The 12,442-nt window shown below is 44.8% G+C and overlaps 1 protein-coding gene across 8 annotated transcripts in view; it reads left to right on the forward strand.

Moving 5' to 3' along the window:
* Positions 1–3,137: 3,137 nt before the first annotated feature.
* Positions 3,138–12,442, forward strand: part of LOC118420599 (collagen alpha-1(V) chain-like) — an 82,855-nt gene continuing 73,550 nt past the window's right edge. For 7 of the 8 annotated variants that reach the window (XM_035827432.1, XM_035827433.1, XM_035827428.1 and 4 more), the window contains exons 1-2: positions 3,139–3,368; positions 4,515–4,992. In XM_035827432.1, coding sequence (XP_035683325.1) covers positions 4,857–4,992 — 136 coding nt within the window. In that variant the 5' untranslated portion in view covers positions 3,139–3,368; positions 4,515–4,856. Of the gene's footprint in view, positions 3,369–4,514; positions 4,993–12,442 lie in introns of all 8 variants that reach the window. The other variant, XM_035827435.1, reaches the window with a different exon arrangement.

A 12,442-nucleotide genomic window follows, 5' to 3' on the forward strand; every position in this document is an offset into this window, starting at 1 on the left:
TTGATGGTCACACAATAACGATTACATCTGTGCAAATTGAACTATTTCGTGCAGTTGCGAGAATTTATCTCTGAACTTCGCGCCATCCTCGAAGAGGGGTCCTGATGCCAAGTTGGCATTTCGCACAATAGGTTCCACTACTGGCTACATGATGAATTGTATGATGAGATTTTGATGGATGGCTAACAACTACAGCCATGACGACGAGGCCTGCTGGGAAGGAATGGATTTGCTGCCACTAGGGACCAGACCCGTGCTAGGAATCTTTGCTCTACACATAGATCTATACATTAATGCACGCGGTGCAAATTAGGGCTCTACACATAGATCTACACACAAAGTGCATGCGGTGCACACTAGGGATTCTTGATTTTAGAATTTAGGGAAACTTTTCACTGCGCTACAGAACTCATTAGCCATTTCTGTGACATACATATTCCACATAATAACTAAAAGTAGAATACAATTATATATTATACATACATCTCAAGAAATCATAAAGAAGACTATTTCTATAAAAAAATATGCACATTCGGTGTCTGCTGCGCAGTCGGCCAAACCTGCTATGAATGTCAGTATTTGACATGAGGCATTAACTCATCCCAGATTTGCCGACTTTCGCTGCATGCTCGCCGAGATGCCCCAGTCTGATAGAGACCAGCTGATGGACGCATTCTTCCACTTCCATCTATCAACCAACTTTCTTCTGAGATGTTTCCGATAATGATTATTATCGTGACATTCCACAGCATGAATCCATGAGGTGGATAGGAAGCGATTGTCTGCGCGGATACCCTAATTATGGTCATCATCATTATCAACGTACGGATCATTAAAGTATGACCTCAACCACTTCGGACTGTGGGGTCAATAACCTCTCTCTCTAAATTATCTACTCTGATCACACTAAAACGTAAGCTAAAGGTGAAGGTCCTAGATACGTTCAGTGCGATCAGTTAATCATTTACGAAATCTGGAAGATAACTGCTCCAAGTAGATACAGAAAGGCAACATCATCACGTTTCTTATTCCGAGCACTGCAACAACGGTTAAGCAATGGATACTGTTTCGGCTCAGTACTGTCTTGCCAACCAAAACTTCTGCTTGGAGACTAACGCAAAGAACTTAGCCTTAGGCAAAATTATCATTGAGGCAAGTCGTTGGAAGAATAATTACTTGAGAATACTTCAGCATAGACACATCACGCCTCAGAAACGCTACACGACATTCTGGGTCACGAATGTTAGGCGGGAATACGTCATACCTATTGCTGAATGGCTTAAAAGTTCATTACGTCTTACGTCGACGAGGGTGGGGCGAGAAGCTACCCACAAGTTTGCATAATCTCCAAGCAGATGCAGGGTTCTACTCACTGAAGCCTGAGTCACTAAAAAGACGTTCAAAACGAGACTTAGTGGACCTCTACATCTACTTGGAGATCAAAGTTTGCAGACAGTTGGAGGAGGAGGGGTAGGAATTCTGCCGGTGCCGGTTGAACTTAAAGATTAAGATCTGTGTCTATCGACACAGTATCCACTAGACGTCTGCATTCCAGCCTAAATGTGGTTTAGTTGGTCTGATGACGTAGACCTTACAACAGGGGTGTACTGTTGACCATGGTCATGGGAGTGTTAGCATGATGTACATGACGTTATCTTTCGTGTTACCCGAGATTTAGGGAGTGAAAGCTGTTGTTGTTTATCAATCTTGATTTTGAAGGTCCCTCCGCCCAAAAAACCTACATGGTATAGGCAACGTCACAATGTTACAACCATACATATATGGTACAAACTGCCACATGACCAAGCATACTATAAATGGCTCACCCCTAATAATTAAGATCAATGACGCGACAATAGAATTCCTGAGGTGGGCGTTATTCAAGCCCTCTCCTGGCAGTCCTGCTGTAGACACAGTCTTGGAATTCCCTGTCTGTACTCTCCAAGCAGATGTAAAATCCGTAAAAGTAATTTTGTGGTATTACGTCTGTCTTCTCTATAGATCTGAATGCTGCGCTTTTCTGATCTTTTCTTACCCATCGCCTTCTTCTGTGCAGAACACTGCGACTGAGTAAGACCTTACATCTTCTTGGAGATTAGAGATAGGGAATTCCAGCACAAGGACAAGCGCTCCGGGTACAAAGTCATGACGGGATAATGATCTAGCCTAGCCTGTCAACATTCCTTTTATTCTAATTATGCACAACTATCAGGTCAGGAGCCAAGTGACGTAGGAGTCTATGTTTAAAGTACAAATATACAATTTTCGCAAAGCATAGCGATCATTGTAAATGTTTAAAGGCCTTAAAGCTTCAGCCGATGAGGTCATTTTTCACATTGTTTACAATAAAGTGGCAAAGGCGCATGTCTTTTGAGTTATTGACATATACAGATAACTTGGAAGGATTTATGCGCTTCAGGGGACAGTTCAGAAGATCACGTTGAACCGCTAAAGCGTCACAGAACCTGGACTTCTGCCTCCAAATATAGAATGCGTGATCAGTAAATAAAACTTTCGTTTATTGAATTTCAGCATAATCAAACAATTCGACAAAGGCCAAGGCACGTGTGTTTACACGGGCAACAGAATCATGTAAACCATCCGACACTTCTGTCAATATCGTTGAAACTTAACATTCACTTAGTTCTCTGAAGGTAACAAAGAGTAACATCACATAACATGTCATCAGGGTCATCGCATGACATAAAAAGTTGTAGAAAGTATTTCACGACAGTGTAGAGAAGCCCTATTAGTGCCAAGTATGATAGAATCACAAAGTCTGTCACTTTGTTTTGACCTACCATCATGGGCTTCCAAAACTGCTGGAGTTTGATATTTGAGCGGATTAGGAATTAGCATTCTAGCCCATAGACTTCCCAATATCTTTAGGCTTCATCTTGTTGTTTCATTTGAAGTATACGTTAACCATTTCAGTTAAGTATGTGTACTCTATGAGAAGTGTAAATGCATGTATGTGTTGGCACCCAATACCAGCTAAGCTGCCTGGGTTTGCGATGCATTTCATTGTCTGCAATCTCAATAAATTAAAATTAGATTAATATCTGTACCCCAGCACACCTCACCGCGACTTAGTAACGGTCCGCCCCCTCTCGTCACGCCGAGGGAGACGACCGTGGTCGGTGGACTTCCTTGAGGTTCAGACTCTTCCTCTACAGACAATATTCCTGAACAAATACACTGTCTGTCCCCGGTCCTGTCGTCTGTTTGTGGTGTCGTCTGAAAAGAAAAACTCGTCCCCAGAGTGGCCAGGAAGCAGACGTTCTCCCGAGCCCTCCTCCCATCGGCAGTCACTGACCTGCAGCAGAGCTGGCTGGTCCTAGGCAATACGGGTTCTGCGGTAACACAAGGTACAATTCTTGATTTTTTTTCCTGCAGAGGGCACTAGTTAAAAATACGCCCCAGATGACTTTCACCTTAAGTTTGCCAAAGTGCGTAATGGCAGGGAAGCTAAATATATCACCAGCTTCAATAAATAGCCAGCTTAAACATAGATTGTGTAGGCGTACGTTCGTCTTCCGGAACATCTCTCTTGACTTCCTGTGAATTCTACAGCTCGTAACTGTCTGACCCAGACATAGAAACTCTAGCCCATCACTCAGGCAAACAAGTTTCATCCTGAGCGGGGTCACTCCTCCGGCATCCCGCCTTCTCTTTACTCTTCACCGGGGCAACCGAGGGAACCAAAGCCGTGCGTCGTCAACTTGGCGAAAGCGTTTGATCCGTTGTAATGTGAGCAGAAAATGATAGTCCGCTCTTACTACATGAAAGCGCTCAAAACTTTTCCTTTAGACCTCTTCGCTATTTCAGACCAGGCGTGGACAGAAGGATCCCTTATGTCACCACTAGCCAGGGGTGTTACGCAAAATATTACGTGTCCTACTTTCTAGGGAAACATCCAAATCGAGCAGTATTTCTGTTGACCGTTTTGTGAATGGGAGGGGGGCAATAAGCGTTCGAACGATTTGTAAGCTATGCACGGCATTTTCACTTATCTTCTCCTTAGACTGCGTAAATTGAATATAAGCCGCCGTGTGGTTGGTAATTGTAGTAGGGAAGGAATTCCTTGCGCGCAATGATTCTGCTGATTATACCGAAAAACTTTTCAGGCCTCCTAGTACCGTTTCTTCGACCTTGGTACGGGGATGTTTCAGTCAGGGCCGTTTTATAGACGGAAGGCAAGTAGACGTTCTAAATTACAACCGCAACAGCTCTATCTCCATAGACCGAGGATTATAGGAGTAAATCCCAGTGTCTCGGTGCCCTTCCCTTGGGCTGAAGGAAATTTTGAATGGCTTTCCCGCCAAGTGTTGAGGGGAGGGTGGGCGTCAGACCGGCCATGTGGTTGGCTGCCTGGCGTGTAAATATTGAAACCGTACCCAAACTATCCAATTTCAACAACAAAGTCTGCGTCCTGGCCAGCCTGGCAGGCCTACTGGGGGAGAACCAATGACAGCCTCGAGAACTATTTTAATTCCCTGCCGACTTTTTTTCAGCGTGTGATTCGCCATCCAGGCCTTGCGCATCCATTCAGCGGGAGACCTTTAGTGGGACGGAATCACCCAGTAGGGTCGAGCCTTCCCTAGTCTGCTGCAAGAAGAATCCACGGCGACAGGACTCTCCTGCTCCGATATAAGCTACTCCAGGCACAGTGTGCAGTTGCGACCGACCAGCCTTCTCGCGTCCTGATTCTCTCGTCAAGGTCTGAACCTCTACATGTGCAACATATAAGGGACGACCATATGGCCGGCTGACGAGTAGAGCAAATCTGAACCAAGTTGTGAACCGCGAGTGAAGCAAGTTTGTCGCAAGGCCGCCGAGCCGAGAGAGCCGGCGTCATGGATATAAAGAGTGTAGCAGTTCGGTGGATTTACCACGGGAGAACGCGTTCGGACTCCACGTTAGCAGCCCTGCTTCTAGCAGTTCTTATTTCGCTCCATGTGGCGACGATAGCAGGAATTGAGCTTCCCGAGGGTAGGTGGTGATTCAGTTGATATGAAAAAGTTGTTGGTGTCTGCAAGCGCCCGCGAGCCTTCGCTCATTTTGGGACAGGCCGGGCGCATTGCAAAAATTATAGGTTGTCTTTTATAACAATGAATGATTGTGAGAGTTGTGTATAGTGATGCTTGTTTGAACTAGTTTGAAGAGGATGGATGTGCAGGTATGTGTGATGCTGTGAGTGTGTCTGTGTTATAAGCGTCGCCCCGACACAAATCTTTCTCGACGGGATGAGGCGAGTTTTGCTTGTGTTGGTACCAGACGACGATGATTTTAGAGATCGCAAAGAATCAGATTCTTTATCCGTAAAGCAAAGTAGATTGATGCAATAATTCGTGATATTGTTTGAGATGTGTATCGTGGTGTGAGGTGTACCGGTATTGCACCCAGGAGACTGTTTTCGTCCATATTCATGACGAGCCGGCTTTGTAGAGTTTATCCTCCGAGATAGTTATCTGTAAGAGAACTAATAACAGCCTGCCACCTCCGGAGCGATTCCCCTCTTGTTTTCCGGCGGTTATGTGGGTGGGGAGGAGGGGGTGCTGGTGTCCTGCCAGCGGTACGGGCCTGGTAGCACCTGGCCACGGCGGACGGGGGCAGTCCTCTGACCCTGCCGGTCCCCTTTCTGAGTCATGACCGATGGTAACTCCTCAAAGCTGTATCGTCTAGACTTCAATCTCCGTGTGAAAAGATATCCAAGGCGTTGCTATTGGAAAATGTGTCAAGAAGTCCCCTCATTTCAGTCCAAGGTAACGACGATGAAAGATGTCGATGCCACATGACTGTTGGTCTTAGTTTTTCAGAGAAGGATCTTCCTCCTTCGCGTTCGATTTGGCTAAGATGCTGGTGGCAATTCTGTCGGGTCTCTAGAAAATACACAGCAGTCGTACTGAGACAAGCGACGCTCTGACATACGTAGCTCTGACAAGCTTTAGGACATGAGGAAAGTTAGTTGGCATGAAATGTCAGCTCATAACAGAGATTAGCCTGGATACCAGACCCCAGCCCGATCTCAAAAATATCTATCGTGTGGGGATATTTTTGAGATCGGGCTGGGGTCTGGTATCCAGGCTAAACAGAGGTTATCCTCAGTCGTATCTTACTCCAAACTCATGGTATGAAGTAAACGACCCGTCATAGCTCATTAGGAGTGTTCGTTCTGCACGGGTGTAAAGCTATGTGGGGACAGTACATTACCGTCACAAGTTGTCTAGTTAGTCCTACATAATCATTTCGACGCTCCATCTGTGATGGTGAAGAATGATTCGCCCCCAAGCCTTGACCCGCAGCACACATCGTTTGCTATTAGAGAAGTTGTGTGGGATTGCAGGTCTGGTTGGCATATGTGTGCGCGGCTCTGGCCGCACCAGTACGCGATACCATATGGACACTGACAGCCGTCAGGGACGGGGAAGCGGCTCGCCCTGATCACGAGCGCTTACGTCGTCCATCTAACACGTCCAACCCGTCCAGAGTTAGAGAGAATCAGTTAGCACAGAAAACATTCTCTTCAGGCTAGAAAAGTTGAGTTACACCACAGGAAAGAAGGAATGTAGGAAACGAAGAACAGTTGTTGATCGAGTTTCAGTCCCGTACTTGGACATGTTGGTTGCTGAGATGTTGGTATTTCCGCCAGTCTGGAGTACAGACTGGGATTTCTCAGTAGTTTGCCAAAGATTTTCACAGTAACAAGGCACACTGGTGTTATTTATGACGTGTTGTATCTCTTGTCTTCACTCCGTGTTGTGCGTTATCAGTCCAAGCAAGGACGTAGTGTTTGATGACTTTGGTACTAAAGGATAAGATAAGGGCCTGATGATGGCGAAGTGGCCACAAAACGGATGACTGCACGGGAAACGTCGGTACCGTGTAGAGCAACCGCGACTCTTGGGTTGAAGATGGCTTTAATTAAAACAACGTCGGGGTGGGGCAGGGCACTTCCCTCAGGAGTTCGGAGGTCAGAAGGAGACGTGGCTTTTCTTGTGTGTGCTTGGGACAGTGGTACTGATAAGGGGGACATAGCCTTGACTCCAAGTGTTGTAAGGTTAGGAGTGCTGCGTAGGCTTGATGCGGTAAATTATGAGCCGCTGGAAGCTTGAGGTCGATGGGACCTCGCCAGCAAAATCATGGCCGCTCTCCAGGGGAAAACAGATTCCGTCTCCACAGGACGCTACGTCACACGTCATACCCACAGGCCCGGAGGGTCCCAATGAAAATACCCGGCTAGCTGGGAGGCAAGGGGGGAGGGCAGGGCAGGGACGGAGCGGAAGTCACTAGTAGGTCGCCGCACTGCTTCCAGTTCATAAAACATCCTCCGGCTATAGCGGAAAGCTGTGCAAACAAGCGCGACTAATCAATTAGTTTATAATGCGGTCCCTTGTTGTTGCGGGGATTTATGCAATGGCATTATCCCGCAAAAACCCACGGAGGCGGGAACGATAGTTAGGAAAAGAAAGGATTCAGCGCCAATTGTTGAATCGTTGGGGCTCTCCGTCAAATTATCATTTAGGTGTTAAGCCACTTAATTTTCTCCGGCGTGAACGCGTATTTGTTGATGGATTTCGATGTAGACACACTGAAATTGGTGACAAATGATGCGGTGTCGAGGCAGCTGTCTCGCGACCTTTACTAGCTAGTATTTCTGCCTGAAGTGGGTTGTTGGAGGCGTATCAAAATGCGTGAAATTAGGGTCTCCGATACAGGAACTGCGAGTAAAAATTGTATCCTGCCGTGGGACTATCAAGGCCAGGGGCAAAGGGGGAAGCCCTTTGGCCCTCGAACAGTTTCGGCGTTACTCGCGAAATTTGTGACAAAATCTCGTCCATTGGTTTGATTGGTTCGTCTAATGACGTCCCTGGAATCGCCGCCACTATTCTGCTAATCATAGTAAGAGAAACAGCGGTATGGAGTCACTGTATACACGGGTCCATTCCTGAGATGACTTGGTGCCTCAACCAGAAATAACTGGGACTACGCGTCACTGTCAACAATGGATTAGAGGCAAGGACCGATAGGTCTCTTTTCAACATCCTCTATTAGGGCGCCATTTGGGCTTCAAGTGCCGTCACATTGTCAGGATGTTCTAGTTTAGGTTCCGTAAAAAAATTAATGTTGAGTAAATGTAGTGGACAGGTTGTCCTTTTCATTTTCATTTGATGCCACTAGTTACTAGTAAGCTCTTTATGCTTTGTCATTTTCTCATGTTTGTTGAAGTGCGGGCCAAGCCATGGCCATTGTCCTTCCCACTTGACCCGCGTAATCTGCCGTCCCTTCAATCTTGTGCTTCCTTGCTGTTCTGTTCAGTGTCATTCCGTTTTCTTCCAGGGCAATATATGGCCCAGAAGACGCCGCTCTATTGACTTCGCAAATGAGTTCCAAATGGCCGTATAGCGCCTGTTCGCTGGGGGGCACCAGTCGGAGGCACGTAGCGCGCCGCGCAGGGCCAGGGGGACGTGGCCGTCACTGGACACTGCCCGCCCACGCGCTCGTGTTTGGGTGGCCTATCTTTGTTTTTAATTGCCAAGAAGGTGTTGAGTCGTTGATTCACTGGTTAGATTACTCACGATAATCATTTTTTTATTAATCTGGAAGCCCTATCGTTGCTGTCAAATGGGAGGAACACATTTCAACAGAACACCCAGTCCGAGGAACGGAAAGCTGGACTGACGTGAGGCAACTGTACTGACGTTTCTCTAACCGCCAAGTCTCACCTGTGTTGACGTCTGGCATCTGAGAACTATCGTTTCAAAGCGTGTTTTCCTTTGTTTACGTTCTTGATCTTGCCGAATAAGGGGTGGGTCCTTGTGTGATGTAAAGGTAAAGGAAACCCCTGTTTGTTGATGTAGACTGCTATGGCGACGGTGCTGGAATTTCCTATCCCCGAGAATTTGTGTGATGACGTCCCAAACTATTGTTGGGAAGAGGCAAACCAAATTCTCCTGGTGACGGTATGACGACAAAAAGAATGCCAGCAATCTCATATTACAACATATCGATGACCTTCAAAATTCAAAGGTTTGACACAAATTATGTTTCATAAGACAGGAAAGCTATAAATAATGTCGACAACGGGAAAAATTCACTCATAGATAGATCATATAAATAGATACAGCGACAGATCTAGAGAAGTAAGTAGCCTGGATGCCATTGCAGATAGACCCTGATAAACGATGGATATGGATGTTATTGAGATCGGGCTGGAGGTCTAAGGCTAAGAAAGAGGAAAAGCAGACTTGGTTATGTACCTATCCAATCTACTATGATCTAGCCAATAGTCAACCTAAAGGCTTGCCCGTCACCAATCATGGTTTGTTTGCCCTTCTCATTTTCCCCTCACAATCTCATACGGTGCAGCTAATTAAGAATCGTCCTAAACACATCAAAGAAATTTAGGTACGTAGATACGTGTTGGATCTAAACACAGAGGCATGTCGATGGGGAGGGGGCCGACCTCCTCGAGTAGACAGGATTCAGACGGGCCATGTGGGCGTGCACAGACGCGCGTGGGCAACTTGCCAAGGTTAGCTTGGTCACCACTTCCGGAAAGTCTGAGCCACCTCTCGCCTCTAGAGCAGACGGGAAAGGGCTGGTGTTTCTTAAAAGTGGCGCAAATTAAGACGGTTTGTAAACGCTTAAATTTCCCCCCTTGAACTTGTTGGGCGAAGGAAGTAAGTAAGTTCCCGTTCGGCGCTATTCACCTTGTTGTTGTCTGTGTGTGGTTGCACCACCTGTTCAGTCACAGATCTCTGTCGAAACTAATAGAGATTGACACAATTCCTGAAGTCTCTATGCCAGCAGTGATCTATTTCTTCCAAGCTATTTCTTGCACAAATGCTAAAGTTTGCAATTATCTGAGATTAATTACTACCTTGGAACTGTATTAAGGCAGCTTCTTTTGTACTTCTTCAATTCTTTAGTCTATGCTCAGCTCACACACAGTTGCATGCAGTGCAGTTGTTTACCTGTTACCTTGGCAACCCAGATTTAGCACTTAATCATAACAGTTGATGTGGTTGCTGAGGTGAATAAAGATAAAGTAAGAGAACTCTTCCAGAAGAAAAGTGCCCTCCTCAGTACCAGTAAACATCCCCATTAGAATGAGTGGCAATGAACTTCAGGAATTTTAGACACTGACAAATTGTCCCCGACTCCATCAGACCTTTTGGGGGTCCACCTTTGATGGTACATGAGCTTTTGGTTTAAGCTTCGATGAAGCTGAAAGTTCAACAGAGACATTAGCTCCTTGAGATCAATTGGACCAGTTGGCTGGAGGAATTTCTAGCTTTTCCACCACAGACAGTCTGGTGTTCATGGTTGCCTGACGTCTGTTTGTCCATGCAAAAGCAACACTCTCGTCGTAATCCTATAATACCCCACTTGAAACTGGACCCTTGCCCTTCCAATGGCTACCATGACTGAAGTTGTACTTTAAATGCGGTGAGTTTCCAAACAAACCTTATACAAGTATTCAACAACAAACAAGAGTAGGACTTTACCTTGTCTAAACATGCAGCCTATTGTTAATTGTATGACTTCAAAGTTCCATCCTTGTTCATGAATCGGGTGCCACAAAAGTACTGAAAACAAACATTTCAAACCAGGGAAAAAAAAATTTGTTCATGTCTAACTGTTATAGAACTGATAATATAGCATAGATGCATATAGATGGTATTTTACTAGCCTTCATTTGTTTTTGTGTTAGACATATCCAGTACTCATAGGCTCGCAGCCCTATCCAGTTCCCCTTGAAATGAAGGAAAAATGGGGGAGGATACCTGGCTTAGGTCTAGTATTTTATCAAGTTCGTACTTGGCATCACTGCTTGTAAGTAGATCAACTCCTATCACATAAAAGTCTGAAATCTGATAGCTACTTAAACATACATTTTTGGCAATGTCTGCTTGGAACAGTAACATAATAGAGAAGTTGTGAAGGTAATGCTCAGGTTTAGGAATAACCTCCAACAGATTATCCTGCTGTTTAGTTTGGAACAGTGAGAAACAGAGTCTTCTTCTTGCCAATTATTTTCACCCAGGGGAAATCATTGACAATCTTCTGTGGAAAGCCCAGTTTCCTTGACCTTGCTAGCCTTTCCTTAAGTTTTTGGCTCAGCCTTCACTTCTAAATCCTTTTTATTATTGTTATCTAACATACAGTGTTGTATGTACATGTACAATCACGGGGGCAGCTAGTATGTGGATTCTGAGTTACTGAAAAATAACTTATCAAAATGATGTTAACGTTACAGTAAGTTACACATAACAAATAACTTTCTTACTTATTACCCCAGAGATAGAACATTTAACCTAAGACTAGAGGGAGAGGGGTGTTTTGATAATATATAGAGACTCAGAGAGTTGTTGAATACATGTCAATCAATGGCAGTTAGGGGAAAGGTTCAGTAATCCTTAATTATCAGAAGCGATAAAAAGTGTGATTGTAAGTACAGTCTTGCAAGTACAGGCTTGCAATAGCGGCTATCTGTCAGAAATTAATGAATGTATACATCATTAGAATGATTTAAGTTGAAAAAGTTATAACTGGAAGATACAGGATGTTATTGTAGCTTTTAGAGTTGTGTTGTTTCAGGCATCCACCAAAACAATCCATCCACAACTAATGACGGCTCCCAAATAGCCATGTCACAAATCATTATGACAGTAAATGAGGAATAAACTATTTTAGTTAGTTGGCTGCTGTTGATCCATTCTGCATTACCACTCAATACAAGAAGAAGCTTTTTCGCTCCATAGATCATACTATTGACTCGACTTGCATTAAGTTTGTTATACATTGTTTGCCCCATCTTTTAATTAAGTTGATTGAATAGGATCATACAAATACAAAAGATTCTAAGACATTTTACCCTGATGGCCTCCCCTATTTAATTGACAGAATGATAGATATGACAATAGCAGTCATTTCAATAGGAAGAGAGGAAAATATATGAATCATTAGAAAATTGTGAACATGCAACGCCCATCCCAGCACACTATTCTAGGAAGAGACAAATGCTCACAAATGCTTCCTGGACTACTTTGTCTCCTTAGAGACATTCTGTCCATGCAGTTTTTACCTTCTGACATTAAGCAATCACGATTACTAAGGAGACTTGAGGTGAGGGAGAGACAGAAGAATTCTTGTCTGTCCTATTTATTCAGCTGCAGCGCAGTTAGAGCATTCACTGTCTTTTCCCAGCCTGGCCAACAGTCAGGGCTAAATATTGACAGGGCCTTTTGTAACCCAAGAACATAAACAGGGGGAGAGAATTCAAGGCAATTCAAATTTGGAGACACAATACCAGTGATTGTCATGGGGGTTGGGGCACTCAATTGGATTGGCTAACATGTAGATTCCTTGCTCCTTAAATATAAAGACTTGATTTGAAAATATAGTGATCCTGTGTATGTCCACAGCCGTAATGGAG

The sequence above is a fragment of the Branchiostoma floridae genome, chromosome 8, assembly GCF_000003815.2.
Source record: "Branchiostoma floridae strain S238N-H82 chromosome 8, Bfl_VNyyK, whole genome shotgun sequence".
In the NCBI taxonomy this organism is placed as follows: domain Eukaryota; kingdom Metazoa; phylum Chordata; class Leptocardii; order Amphioxiformes; family Branchiostomatidae; genus Branchiostoma; species Branchiostoma floridae.